Genomic DNA, 15,126 nt, shown 5'->3' with positions numbered 1-15,126 from the left:
GGTGGGGCACAGGCTCGTTGGACTTATTGGCCCACATGGGCTCTGATCACCAGGTGCTGCTAAGAAACATGGGTTTGGTCTAAGGAAGGGCTGGTTGCTTTTGGAGCAAGGCTTAAAATTGTCTGCACTTTTCATCTTGTGCTGCAGCTGAAGGCAGTGACAGGTTATTGCAATAGAATTAGGCCAATGCTGAAGAGTTTTTGAGCCCTCCCGCTTTGAGAAGCCATGTAGGTGCTGAAGAAAATGGTCGTCCTATTTATTGTGTATTTATATAGCACAAAATCTTCTGTGTAAAAGATAGCATTCATGGGTCTTTGAGGCCGAATGGGGTAAATCCATCTGTTTGATAGATCTCCTGCCTCGTGAAAGGTACAGAAATAAAGGCAGCAGTATCTACACCTTGTGGTTAAGCTAAAGTACAGCTTTCGGAGGGCGCTCGATTGTGGACTTCAGGTGGGATCCAGCAGCCAGCTTATTTTCCAGCCAGGATGGATTCTGGCACAGACATGCCACATGGTCTGGGTTGAGGCTGTTGGACAAGGGTGGTGTAGAAATTCCACAGCTTTGGCATCTGGGATGAGGAGCGGCTCAGCCTGTGCACAGCGGGGCTCTGCGTGGGGCTGCTCACCCTGGCCCAGTCTCTGAAGATGCGTATGTGTTGGATGGAGGGATGGAGATGGACTGTTCCCTGCTGGAATTGACCCCTTGTGAAACAGGGGCTGTCTCCTTTCTTGAGCTCACAGCCACAGGCTTATCCTCACTGCTAGGACGTCCTCCTGGGTTATCCTCCAGCCACTGCAAATTGTGACTGGGTGGACTAAAGAGCCGGCACCATCACAAAGCCTAGCCCGCAAGCAGATCTTCTGCCCATTCACTTCTTATCCTTCCCCAGCATGAGCCTGGGTGATGGATGCTGTTAGTCGGGGAGTGACACAATGAGGTCTCGCGCTAGAAGATGCCTTTCGTGGCTCGCTGTGACTGACTGGGGCTGTGCCTCCAGCAGCTCCGCAGCAGCCCTTCCCTTTGGCACTTGCTGAAGCCGCTCGGGGATGCTGCTTCGCTCACATCACTTCCTTTCACCTCCCAGTTCAACCCATCAGCCGGTCTCGCTCCAGGCAGGGAGCAGTGTTCCAAGGGTGAGTAATGCATCCCTTGTGTTTCCTTCGAGCCCGCCGGCTTGTGCTGCTCAGCGGTGGGGTTTGTGGCAAGGGGGGGCAGGGAGGGGCTGGCTGCCTGCTGAAATATTAGCTGCTCACCTAGGCAAAAACGCCGCTTTCCAGTCAATGCTTCCTTTATCCCTTCGTGCGAGATGTATACATCACTGTCAAGAGCAGGCGAGGAGACAATTTACCCGCTGCCTGCTGTGATTGTTGGTGTTCAGGAGTGACTGAGGACCGGAATCACAACCGCACGCTCACAACTGTGAATAAACCGAGCAGTCATCGGGTGACCGCTCCTGCGCGCGTTTCGAGGTGCGCGTGGCTCTAACGCCTCCCCCATGTGTGCTTCCCCACAGCCGACAATGCCAGCCGCCCTTCCCGCCGCCGCCGGCCCAGCAGCACAGCCCCATGTCCTCACAAGCCACTGCTGCCACCGGCCCCCTGCTCCCGGGTACCTTGCCCCCATTGCAGGCTCCTGCCCAGGCACCGACGCCACCGGGCCAGCAGCTAACACCCGATGCCTTCGCCATCGTGGAGCGGGCGCAGCAGATGGTAGAGATGCTGTCCGAGGAGAACCACGTGCTGCGGCAGGAGCTGGAGGGGTACTACGAGAAGGCAGACAAGCTGCAGAAGGTATGTGAGAGGTGGGGATGGGGCCTGGGCAGGCAACTGCCTTGGTGCTTCTGCATTTGGGTGTCCCAAGCTGTTCTTCATCGTCACGTCACTCCAGTGGTGATGCACCAGCCTCTGTCTCTAACCGTTGCCTCTCCATGGTGGTCTTCCAGAAGTGTAATGCTGTGTGCTACGGCCTCTGGGCTTTCCTGCGTTTAGCATGAAATGGGAAAACCCATTTCGTAGTTGGGGACTTTCCACCTCCATCCTCCCATGCTAGCCTTCCCAGAGCTTTCCCTGGAAGTCTCCTGTGGGCAGAGGATGCTCCTGCACCATCTACACAGAGGGTAGAGCTGCCGGTGAGAAGTATTTGAAGAGCATGGCCACATCTGTCCTGAGCGGTCTTGTCACTGCAGTACACTCATGTGGTGCTCCAGGCTCTTTGGAAGTGCAGCAGCCATCAGTTGGGTTGCCCGTTGTTTGGAAATGGGTTAACTTGATTGTCTCAGAGGCTTTCAGTGGCTGCTCTATGGGTTCCCAAGGGCTGATGTTAGATACCCAGCTTTGAACACGCTGGTTAAAAAAGCATTGAAAGAACCACTTGGTAAAGATTTAGCTGAACACCCTTCTCCAAAGAGATCCTGCCAAGAGATGTTTTCTGTACGCAAGCTGGCGTTTGCAGTGGAGAAGGCGGATGTCACCCGAGGCAGCACACAAGACAAGATAAAGAGTCAAATCAAATGAAGTAAAAGTTGCTTAAAACCGAGACCTTGCTGAAGGCAAAGCAGAGAGGCTCTCCAGATCCACTGGCTTTGGGTCCCAAGGGCACAGACCACATAAGTTATTTAGGATCTTACACTGCCATTTCATTTATGTCTTTCCACTGCTTATACACACATGGGCCTAGGCTGCAGGACTTTTCTCTCCGAGTTTAGGAGTCTAAATAGGAGCTCTGGGGTTTTGTGCCATGTGAGATGAGGGTGCTCTTGGAGACACCCTTAATAGACAAGAGGCAGCTCTGAGAGGCCATTTACCCGAGTTAGTACAAAGACCTGTTGTTTGGTAGCTGCTGTCGTCTTTTCAGCCCCTTCCTCTGCAACCAGATGACTTGAGTTTATTCACAGAACTTCCTAAATTTCCTTGGGATCTCGATGTTTGCAGCCACATTAACTGCTAGTGAAGATGTCTGCAGAGATGTTAGCACCGGCTTCCCTGTGGCGTTTGTGGGCAACAAGAAATATTCCAGCTACTAACTTTACAAAAGCTGCGTTGTTCAGTTAAAGGTATTTGAGTGCAATGCCCTAAAACTGTTCCAATTTCCTTTTATGCTCTGGGAAAGGGCTCTCTCTTTATCTTGGATGCCCCATGAGTCAATTGCATCAGACACCAACAGAAAGGTATTCAAGCATGGGCTGAAATCTCACTTCAGTCAACAGTGTGGACTCGAGTCCCATTGACTTTGGGGGAGTGTAAGCGGAGTATTGAAGTGAAACCCATGCTCAAGTGCATTCTTTCTTCAGGAAAACATCCTCAACCAAAGCCTTAACACACAGTATCCCTCCCATGCTGGTTTTAATGTGTTTGATCACAGGCCAGGGCAGGTCCTCCTCTGTTCCCACAGTTTCAGCTGAATGTCACCTCTGAAAATGTGACACTGAGTTAAATTACATGCTTTGGGTGTGAAAATTCTTCCCACTTGTTGGAAGTGGGAAGGGTCATGAGGAGTTCTTCTTGTTTGCCTGTGTGTGGCAAGTTTATTCTAGGTAGGGCCTTCCATCGCTTTCATTCATTACAGAATAGAAGAAAGTAGGGAATCAGCTTGATGTGGAGGGCACTCAGGGTGTTTGGGTGAACACATCAGCCCTGAGGGTTGTCACATTCTCAGCTGTGTCTGAACAGACTTTTTGCACTAGGTACAAGGTGGTGATTCATCCCTATGCTCTTTGATGAGCTGTCTGCTTTTCTTACTGAAAACGATTCCGGGGGCCTTGTGCACAGTTAATTTTGAGCTTTTTTTGCAAAAGCAAAGCATTAATTTCTCTTTCTTTGCTGCTGTTTTTCTGTTGGAGGGTATTACCTTGCTGAAGTGTAATTGCCAGGCTGGGCTGGCTCATCTTCCCCATGCTGTGTGTGTGGGTTGTTCAAGTGGATCGGCTCTAGGAGCTCCCAGGCAGAGAAGAGGCTGAACTGTTTTTTCCCCTACAGAGAAGCAGGGGAGGGAAATCCCAGAGCTGCTGAGAAACACCAGCACAATTTACGGCCATTCTGCTCTCCTGCAGTTTTGTTCAGCACTGACTGAGCTTCTTTGTCTTCCTGCTGCAGCTCTGCCTGCGGGGCTGCGGGAGGCTTGTGTGGTGATGTGTTTTGGGAAATAACAGCAGATAACAGGCAGGGCAGAGCCCATGTGGTAACCAGCAGCATTGGGCAGGACTGTTGGGCTGTGGAAACCCCCCTGTGTGCTGGCAAATCTCCTTCACTGTGGTAAGAGCACTCTGGAGCAGGCATCTTCTCCTGCAGGTAGTGGCTCACCCAGGAATGGGAGGTATGGAAACCAGAGGGTGTCAGGGCACCCAACTCGGAACAGTGGTTTCTGGTTGGGATCACGTACTTGAGGATTCAGGAAAGTGCTTTAAAAATTACTTGTGCTAAGCCAAACTTTCCTTTCAAGGAGAAAGAATCTCCTGCTTAAATGGTCAAGGAGAGTAGTGTGATGGTGCCTCCTCACAGGGGCTGGCTATAGCCTCTAACTATTTACAGGAAGAGAAACCTTCTGCTAGTGGAGGTCACACTGATCTAAAGAAGAAGCTGTAACAGAATCAAGTGCTGTTACTGGAGTCACTAATCAACATCACTGCTGTTCGGGAAAATTCACATGAGACTGATTTTTGATTGTAGGTCATAGTCATGGACTAGGCTATTGCAGTTGGAAGGGACCTACAGTGATCATCCAGTTCAATTGCCTGACCGATTCAGGGCTGACCAAAAGTTAAAGTGTGTTATCAAGAGCATTGTCCAAATGCCTCTTAAACACTGACAGGCTTGGGGCATCAACCACCTCTCTAGGAAGCCTGTCCAGTGTTTGACCACCCTCTCAATAAAGAAATGTTTCCTAATGTCCAGTCTAAACCTCCCCTGGCACAGCTTTAAACCATTCCCACGTGTTCTGTCACTTGGTACCAGGAAGCAGAGATCGGCATCTCCCTTTCCACTTCCCCTTCTCAGGAAGCTGTAGAGATCAATGAGGTTGCCCCTCAGCCTCATCTCTCCAAACCAGACGAACCCTAAGTTCTTAGCTGCTCCTCACAGGGAATTCCATTTGTTACCCTCCTCTGGATGCATTCAAGGACCTTCACATCCTTCTTAAATGGTGGGGCCCAGAACTGTGAAAGAAGGTCAGACTTCTTGATGAGGCTTTGTGCAAGCTTGCATTGCCAGCCTATGAGGAAAGAGAAAACTCATTGACTCTTTCTGAGCCACAGTAAGGCTTAGTGTGAATTTCAAACAGCTTTGGATTCATGCAGCATTCCTCCAAGTGCGCTGTTCTTGTGGTGGAAGTACACTTGGTGTCTGGCCATGATTCAGCAGAGTGGGAAAGAAGGACCTGCTTTCCTAGTTAGGGAAAGTGTAACGGGGCTTCCTGGAGCTCCTGCTTTAGAGAAACTTAAATGGAAAGTCAGAATAATCTGACTAAGTTTGTAGTTCACCCAGGAAGGAGTGTCACAGCATGGGATATGGCTGGTCAACAGGTCATCCCGTTGGAGCTGTGGAGAATTATCACCATGGGAAGTGCAGGTCCAGGCTGCTGAAGCCTGGCTGCAGGTTCCTACACAGGCAATGGGTGACAGCTCCAGCATCCCTGGAGCTTGTGTTCTGCAAGTGCTGCAGCTGGCAAATTACACCTAAAGCTTAGTGAGCCCTGGAGATGGACTTGCAGTGGAGGTGGGCTTGCACCTTGGCTTAACAAATCACGAATCCATCCCACCCATGATTCAAGAGGCTAAAAAAGCACCACATTTAGAAAGGTATGTGGGAGGCTATATTCATCTCATAGTTTGCCAGCCTGTGCATATTATCAAGCTTTCCTCCATGAACACAAGGGCCAGGCATGCAGGAGCAGATTCTCACGTTGGCATTGATCATTCCTGTAAAAAGGTAACACTTAACATGACATTGGCTTATTAAAAGAGTTGTTTGGATTGACCTGAACAGCAAAACTCTGCTGGGGACTGTCCTCCTGTCAGTCTTTTGGGCTCAGGTCTTAAGATGCAGGTCCACTACTAAGGACTTCCTCTGCATGCCCTGCCTGCAGTTTGCTGGACTTCAATGAGATGAAGATAAGAAAACTGAAAACACAGAAGATTTCTTTGATCTGTTATAGAGTTTCTTCTTGTATAGAGCAGTCTGCAGTCAACGACAGAAGGGAGTGAACCAGAACAGTTTAAAGCTGACATGAGGTCAGAGTTGAGACTGGAACACTTCTGATGGCACCCAGAGCTAAGTTTTGGATCCGGGATCTGGCAGAATAACAAATCTTGCCTTCTACAGCCCTTTCTAGGAAAGAATACATCCCCCACAAATGCACCATTTTCTTCATTTCTCCTCTTGGATGGTGCTAAAGCACTCACCTCAGTCACAGAGTGAAGGCAAATGAGCAGTTACATCAGGTCCGGCCCACTCCAAGCTCTTTTGGGAGCCACCAGCAGAGAGCCCCTGGGATGCTGTGGCATGGTGAGCTGCCCCACAGTGCCGGAGGGCAGGAACCTCCAGCACTGCCAGGGCTTTCTGCCATCCTCCACTGGGGAGATCGGTCATTGTAGAACTGGTGGCTGGTGTGACACTCAGCATGAGCATCGCCCCGACCCTCATTGAAACATGATGGGCAAACAATGGGATGGGACACGTTCCTGCTGGGCTTTAACAGGAGCTCTCTCTGTTTTCAGTTTGAAATAGAGATTCAGAGGATTTCAGAAGCTTATGAGGGCTTGGTCAAGACCACCACTAAGAGGGAGTCTCTGGACAAAGCGATGAGAAACAAGCTTGAAGGAGAAATTAGGAGACTTCATGACTTCAACAGGGATCTCCGTGGTACGTTGCTCTTGCTTGTGTGGTTTTTCCCCACTGTTGACATGGTGTTTCACTTTTCACAACCTCCAGAGCTTTCGAGGAGTAGCTTCACATATGTTTTAGATAAACGTCTGGAGAAATCAGGCCCTGTTCAGTGGCATAACACAAAACTGCTGTCACCCTCCCAGAGGCAAGGAAACCTTCTGGCAAAATATGAGTGAGCTTCCGAGGCTGCCTTTGCATTTTGCACTTGCAGATACTGATTTGACAGCAAGGCCACCAGACCTGAAGTCTCATTCAGCTCTAACAAGCTGAAGAGCAAATCATGATATAGAGCAGTACTGTACAACCCATAAATCAGTGCCTTCGTGAACCAGTAGCAAGTATCAAAGAGTATCTCTTTTTTGTATTAAAACCATAAAATTGAGGGTATATCATTTCCAAAAGGCAGATGGGGGGTATGTTGGGTAGCTATTGCCTGGCCAGGTACCTGATGGGGGTACTTTGATACCTCTTTATGCAGTGAGATGCCTTCTGCAAGCTGGCTCATGCTTTTTGCAGTGGTGCATGGTCTTTGGAGGAGGGAGACACTTAAAGGCAGGACCTTCCTAAGGAAAGCTGTTCCTCACTGCAGAAAACTGCTCCTTTCCCAAGGCATCCCCAAGGGTTGGTGTCACTGGGCTGGGGGCTGCCTTCCCCTAGGGCATCTTACTGCACCAGGGGCAGCACTCCACTGTCCCCTTGCAGTGCTGGGTAATTCAGATTGCAAACGCCTTGTGCATTGTGGACATTGTGAGGAATGAACTGCCTGGGCATGGCAGAGGCTTTTCCTCTGCTTTCTGTAGATCTGAATGGCACAGCTTCATGGAAGAGGTCAAAGGCCTCATCTTTTATGTATGTGTCAGCCTCCGTCTTAGTGTCCTCCTTCAGAGAGTCTATTTATACTGCTCTGCTGGCATGCGTCTTATTTCCTTGGTTGGCCTACAATTTTATATACATATATTTGTACTTAAAGTATTTCCTGTTTTCTGCAGAACGACTGGAGACAGCCAATAGGCAGCTGGCCAGCAGAGACTTCGATGGGCATGAGGATAAGTCAACAGAGGGCCTTTATGTCACTCAAAGTGAGTACTGTGCTAATCTGTTTTGAAGTTGCATAGATGTATATGCATGCTGGAGTGGAGGTGAATACTTTGCTGTTAGTTATTACTGTCCTTACGGCTTGGTTTTAGTCGGCTAATTCATCACATACTCTTATTTAAGCTTCAGACTGGATTGTTTAGGCTGTTTGTTTTCTCTCCCTGAGCACCAGAAGCAGGCAGTGGGAGTTAATGGAAGCACAGCTTATTTTTGATAAATATTCATCTGAAATGGTGAAGTGTTGCTTGCAGGGATCATCTCCAGGGATACGTGGTTTTTAGGGAAGCCAGGTTCTTTGCTTGGCTGGGCAAAGCCCAGAGAACCTCTGTTGACTTGTTGTCAGTGCCATGGTTTGACTAACAGGAGGGAGAGCAGAGCTGGACCATCCTTTTCACAAAGGACTGAAAGGGCAAAGATTTTACAACAAAAGCATCCATCCTCAACAGATTTTAGGCTCCCATAATTCCTGGGCACAGTGCTGCAGCATTTCCCTGCTGTGTGCTGATGGCTCCATGTGATCATCCAATCCAAAATCAAAGCAGCTGGATGCTGCCTGAGTGTGTGGCTTCTCTTGTATCCTGAGCATCTTCAGCATGCTTCCAGAAGGGCTTGTGCAGTACCTTGTGGGCTGAAATCCCATTGAAGCTGAATGGTGTGTACATCTAATCCTTCTGTTTTATTTATTGCACCAAGAGCTTACTTGAAAGATGAGCTGTAACTGCAGATCCTTAAATGGGGAACTGGCCACCTCCATTAGTGTTTGATACTAATCCGTGTGCCTCACTGCAATGTCCACCAGCTCCTCCAAATGCAGGAGAACCATCTCCTTGATGCCAACACAGCAACTTCACTGATCGTTTGGTACATGTGTGCACAAACCAGAAGAGAATCTAATGATCTTTTCCATGCCCGTGTTAGCTTTGCCATATTAGCAGTTGCCACAAGGGCATGTAGATGCTGTTGCGAATCCAAGGGGATGATCGGTTAAGAAAACGGCATTGCTATGTAGGTGTTGTCATCCTTGGGAAGACTTCAAACAGGATAAGTTGCACAGTGCGAACTGCAGACTGGGGTCTGCTGTCTTCATATAGAGACTTCCTGTGTGTTCCCATAAACTGATAGCTACAAGGGAGAGTTAAATCCCCAGGATGGGCTCAGTTATTTGAGTCATTTTCCAGTGCATAAACATGCTCTGTGTTTCTACTGATAAATATCTAGCAATGAGAAGTTGTGCTGAGCTCTCAGTATGTTGCTGCTATCAATTCACAGCTTACAAACAAATATAGCTTTTGGATCCTATCACATAAGATGGTCTGGATGCTTGGAGTGTCTCCTGACTAGGCCAAAGAGCTAAATGTTACTAATGCAATGCAGATTGCTTCCAAGAATAGAAAAATGGGCACATGTAAGGCAGGTCCTCTTCAGTCATGTTCTTTGGGCTGGGGCATGCAGAGTAATGACCTCGATATCAAGCTACCCGCCTAAAACACCCCTCTGAGAGCCCATAAAAGGTTTTGCTTGGAAATCCTCTGATGCTGACAGCATCCAATACCTAAAGGGGCTGACAAGAAATCTGGAGAGGGGCTTTTCACAAGGGCAGGTAGTGACAGGACAAGGGGGAATGGTTTTAAGCTGAAAAAGGGTAGATTTAGATTAGACATTAGGCAGAAATTCTTCCCTGTGAGGGTGCTGAGGCGCTGGCACAGGGTGCCCAGAGAAGCTGTGGCTGCCCCATCCCTGGCAGTGTTCAAGGCTGGGTTGAATGGGGCTTGGAGCAACCTGGTCTAGTGGAAGGTGTCCCTGCCTGTGGCAGGGGTTGGAGCTGGATGAGCTTTAAGGTCCCTTCTAACCTAAACCATTCCATGACTCTATGATTTGTACACTGAGATTGTTCATGAGTCTTGTCCAGGGGCAGGCCATGACCAGGGCTGCACTTCACTGCCAGCCTGGAGGTTTGCAAGCACAGTCTGTACCCTCCTCACATCTTTTGATGAGGTGCTTAGGCAGAAAACTTAGAGCAGAAGGGGTGCAGCTTGGTTTAGCTGCCATGTGTACACTTGGCTACTGAGACTGAAATAGTCATTTTTAGAAGAAGAAGAAAAATGGTGCCTCTGTGCACTCCCATCAGCTGCTGCAGTTTTGTCATGAACCTCATGTTTGTGTTTTTCCTAAGGGCAGTAGCTTATTAAGTCAGATTAGTAAATACGAATCATTAGGAAAGCAAACTGAGATTTATATTCCCTGTATTTATGGAAAAGAACCTGAAAACATGGCCTTTAACATCCATGACCTAAGTTAGAAAAAAGACTCCAACATCGGTGGGTTCCTAGCAGTTATAATTTTTAAGCCAGTCCCATGATGAGATAAAGAAGGAAAGATAAAGCTCTTGAAGCTTTTTAATGCTCCTTCTTGGAAATACTGGAGAATTAATACTGTGGTAACACTCCAGTAATAGGGATAAAAATCCTGTAAAAGAAGTCTGACAAGGCAGGATGTGCAGGGATCGTTTCTTAGTTCCTTGCAGAGCTCTCCATTACTGAGGTGGAGACCAGAGGTGACAAAAGCTCTAATTCTTTGTAATAATAACAGGTAAAGCCAGGCTGCATGCCTCAAAGTATTAAGTCCCTAAGAAAAATGCTGCTGTTGTATTGGTGTAGGAGAGACCTAACAGCCTATTAGTTTCATCCTAATTATGTGATGGTTTGTGAGTGGAAAAGGTTCTTTTAAGGAAAGACATGAAGCTGCAACCAAAGAAGGCGTATGGGCCCATACAGATGAGAGAAGAGCCAGGCAGGAGGAGGCTAAGAGCTGTGGAAGGCGAGAGGCAGGAAGACTGAAGATGGTTTCAAGGGCATAGGGCAGAGAGAAAGCTTATGGTACAGTCTGAGAATTTTGTGTGTCTTTCTGGGACTTAGAGACGCTGTCAGAGCAGGGGTTCCTTCAAGGGAAGATTGGGGTCTGTGCACATCCATGGGGCTCTACATCCATTAGTGGGGACATAAAGACAGTTTTGGCAGTGTGTTGGTAGAGCCTCGTGCTTCCTGGGAGTGCTCAGTGGATGTGACTCGCACTTGTGCACGTATCTCTGTCCCAGGTATCCCAGGCAAAGTAATATCCTCATTGAATGAATCCAGCCAAAGAAAACACTCACAGTAGCTGATTTTGAGGGTGGGATTTTGGGCAGACTAAGAGTCATTCGGTATGAACACAGGAAAGAATCAGGGCAGAGGCAGAAGTTGCAGGGGCAAGTGATACAGAGCTCCTTGCCCATGAGGTGCACACGGGGAAGGGGAAGCTGCTGCCCCCGTGTACCCAGAGCCAAGGGCACCAGCACATGGAGCAGCATCCTGAAGTGTCACATAGAAAAATGGGTATTTGACTTCCCCTTGCCCTCCAAAGGGAAAGGGCATGGGAAATCTGATTTCAGTTTGCAACACATGAAGGTCAAATTATCCTGACTTGTACTTCATGACATGCAAATGGAATGCCCAAGATGTAAATCAGACCAGTTCAAGCTACCCACAATACTTCATAGGGTAAGGAAAGCAGTCACCGGCTACAATGGAGATTCAGTGACTTCCTCTGACAACAGAGCACCAAACCTTTCTGCATTCCTGCTTGGGTTGGTGACCACAAGTAACCCTGGACCCCAAACCATTTGTTAAGTACATTATAATCATAATTATTAATTGCAGTGTGGAATCCCCATTAGCCATCATGTGAGAAAATGGACTCAGGGACTCAAGCACGACCTCCTGCAGCTTCTCAGCCTTTTCTTGGTGCTGGTGTGGCCCAAACTCCAGAGGGCTGTGGGAAGCATGCCATTTATGAGCGAAACTGCAGGAGGAGAAGACTGCAATGAGCTCTTTTGGCATTGGTATCTGCTTTCTTTTTTTCTTCTCATGGAGACCTGCCAGTGGGGATGGAAAGAAATGTTTCATTTCCCAGTTCTGCATTGCTGCTGCTCCAGGCTCAGCTTAGTCAGCATCAAATCACAGCTGCAGGGGCTGCAGCAAGGCTCAGGCAGAGGGAGAGATGGACGGACAGTGGCTTTGCTGCTCCTCTGCAGGGAAATGGCAATGTCCGGCAACCTGGCCCTGTTTAATGGGCAAAGAATTCAGTAAAGCTGTGGGAAACCTTCTCTTGGCTGGCTGCATGGAGTGAATGGGCTCTATTTATGCATTTATTTAGGTTATTCTTATGGGTGGGAACCAGCCGCTGAAAAGTCTTGGGAGCAGGCAACAAGGTCCTGTCCTCGTTTCTGGGCTCTCTGGGCAGAGTGGCAGGGCACAAAGGGCCTGTCCCACTCTTCATCCTCACTGTCCCAGCATCCTCTTGGGAAGATCAGGCCACTGGAGTTGGCCAGGTCCTGGCTTGAGCTGGATGAGCAGAAGAGGTGATTCTGGTGTGCCCATGCTCATGAATCCAAAGGTGACCAGCAGCAGCTGTGACATACACACCCATGGAGCGAATGGCAGAGCTCCTCCGCACACTTGCCATGTCAGGAGTTATAAGACTGATGAGAGGCTAAATGAGTCCCACAAGTTTCATTCAAGAAGGTGAGTGTCTGTGGCATTAGCAGTTGTGAGGAGAGAGCCACCACTGGGAAAGGCAATAAGAGAAATGCATAAGAGAACGTACGTAAGAGAAATTGTTGGAAACACCACGATGGACATGGTATAGGAGCCAGTCTTCTTTCCCAGCAAATCTCTAGTAGCCAAATTAGGCTCCCACTGCCATAATTTGATGTATTTTCCTCCTCCAGCAGTAGTCATTCTGTAGAAACAAGACGTGTATTTAAAATACATCTGTTACCCCTCTGCAATATCATAGCAAGGAGAAGAGCAGCTACGGATGTATTGAGGTGGGCATTAAATTGGTCAGATAAGTTGACACTTAGATATAATGTGTGAAAAGCTGGGGGTTATATCTGAGTGGGGGGAAGAGGTGGCACAGATCGACTCTGTCTTTCTGTCTGATGTTTCTTCTTCAAAGCCGGGTTGAAACGGGTCTACTGTTGATGTACCTACTCAGCTTGACAACTCAAAAATGCTGTTTGTGAAGCACGGAAGCAGGCTCTTGCCTTTCTCTTCTTTTTCTTCAGCCAGAGTATAGGTGTAATGTCCTCAGTGTGTTGAGGTACAACAGAGGCAGTGATTGGAAAGCCGTGAGTTTACAACTGTAAATTGCAGCAAAGAGGCCTTTTGGGAACTGTTCTGTAATAGGATGCTTCAGTGACCCACCAGAAAATGGAAACAGAGATTAGCTGGAGTCTCTTAGGTAAAAAAAGCAGAAGGTGTATGCAAGGGTAGCACTGTAAAACAGTATTTTTAGACTTTAAGGGTACCTTGGATGTATTTTAAGAGAATTGAAGGTATATCCGACAAAGTCCTTCTTTACTACAAATTAACACCCTATAGGGAAGTAGTTATAAAACTGTGTCTCCAGCATTTGGCAGGGAGAAGCTGACAGGGGGAAGTGTTGAGAGTGATTTTTTCTTGCCAGCTTTCTATTGGGTTCAGTGGTTATTCTGTGTACAGCATCATCTTGTCCTCCTTTGAGGGGAGGGTGGAAAATGCAGTGTGGTCCCAACATGAGGTGGTGGAGTGCCACAGTGCTGAAATAGCATTCATCTTCCCACGTCTTTGCCATCCATTGAAATAGCTGCTTGATAATTTGCCCAGATTTTCGCTTTCATACTGTAGGTTCTAATGTTCCTTCTGTTCAGTCTGATGGAATTAGATGTACTTGTGTTGAAGGAAGAGGTCTGCATGTTCAATATAGAATCCCTTGCCAACGTGGGAAGATGTAAGGCTACATCATCCCAAAATGGCTCATGGTGGCAGTCGGTGGCATGGTGTGTGCAGCAATCACAGGGCTTTGCAGAAGCAAATGTGCCAGTGTTGCCGCCACGTTTTCTTTTTGTGAGGTGCTGAATTCCTCCTTTTAGGATAAATGGGAAGATGGCTGGGTGGGTTTGGGCTCACCTTGTCTGCTTGTGTGTTGCTCCCCATGGCTCAGCTGCTGTGGGTCTCACCTTGATGCAGGCGCCTACCAATAGTGTGTAAATTAAACCTGTTCTCATCCTGCCTGTAATTAAGGAAGAGTAAGGCCCTTCTGTGGGTACTCCAGGTCTGATATGGGCTGGCTTTGGCCACGTGACGTTTCCTGACCCTCCTCGTGGGGAGGTGGATGGTAGAGCTTCCAGCTTGAGTGGCCACACTTGGTTGGGACAGGCTGGATAATAGGGGCAGGTTTTCCACATTTCAGTGTTTTGAGAGCAGCTTTTCACTTCAGTTAAAAAATAATAAATTCTGTGATGCTGTGTTTAAAATGCTAAAAACCAAAACAAGGTTTAACTGATGCCAGATTATTTCTGGAGGAAATTTCCCTCCCAAATGGTCTATTTCTGTTGTCATTCAGAATAAAGGCCAGATTTTGAAATCTGAGGTTTCACTGAGTGAAGCCTCCATCCCTGCTCGCTCCAGTCATTAACTGTTCATGGTTCAGCATCAGGGATCCAGTGACTGGTGTGCGGTGCTCATGTTCCCTGAAATGGCTTCTCAGCACTGTCAGGGCAGAGGTAGATGGAGCCAAGCATTCCGCAGGCAGCTTGCCAGCAGCGTCAGTGGTGGGCCTGCAATTCATTGCTGAAGCAAAAGATGTGAGCAAAGCTGACTGAATTTAGCCAGGTCTTTTTATAACATCGTCTTAAATCTTACCCAAAAAGGGATGATTTTCCTGCACAGGGGTAATCTACGTGTTTTAGCCTCACTTCTGGTGCATTAAGGCACTTAAGAGGAGGGGAGCACTGATCACTGGACCCTTAGGTCATGCTGGACTGGAGAGTCACCCAGGACCCCTGCAGGGCTGAAATGCCTCCCACAGCCTCCTTTCCTCTGCATGGCTTGTTCAGATGCCTCCAATCTTATTCTTCCTTATTGCTTTCCCCTGTTCCCATTTTCAGGCTGTCCAGCACAGATCTGTGTTTAGTTTTTGGCTTTTTCACATCTCTTGTGATATCCGTCTTTGCAAATAAAACAGACCATGAACAGCACAGCTCACGTCCATGGGGCTGAGCTTTCTTTCCTAGAGAAGGGCAACAACATCTGAACTGACAGGTATAGAAGTCCTTGATGTAGGTTGTTTG

At 48.1% G+C, this 15,126-nt stretch overlaps 1 protein-coding gene across 2 annotated transcripts in view; it reads left to right on the top strand.

Annotated features, from left to right (window-relative positions):
• AMOTL1 (angiomotin like 1) overlaps positions 1-15,126 on the top strand; it is a gene marked incomplete at both ends in the record, with an annotated part of 65,985 nt that overhangs the window by 34,672 nt on the left and 16,187 nt on the right. For both annotated transcript variants that reach the window (XM_080614054.1, XM_080614055.1), the window contains 3 exons: positions 1,517-1,793; positions 6,713-6,857; positions 7,871-7,960. In XM_080614054.1, the coding sequence (XP_080470180.1) occupies positions 1,517-1,793; positions 6,713-6,857; positions 7,871-7,960 (512 nt within the window). The remainder of the gene's footprint in view (positions 1-1,516; positions 1,794-6,712; positions 6,858-7,870; positions 7,961-15,126) is intronic.

Source organism: Psittacula echo (genome assembly GCF_963264785.1).
Source record: "Psittacula echo genome assembly, chromosome: 3".
NCBI lineage: Eukaryota > Metazoa > Chordata > Aves > Psittaciformes > Psittacidae > Psittacula > Psittacula echo.
The sequence above is the reverse complement of the archived record's forward strand: the minus strand, read 5'-3'. Positions and strand labels throughout refer to the sequence as shown.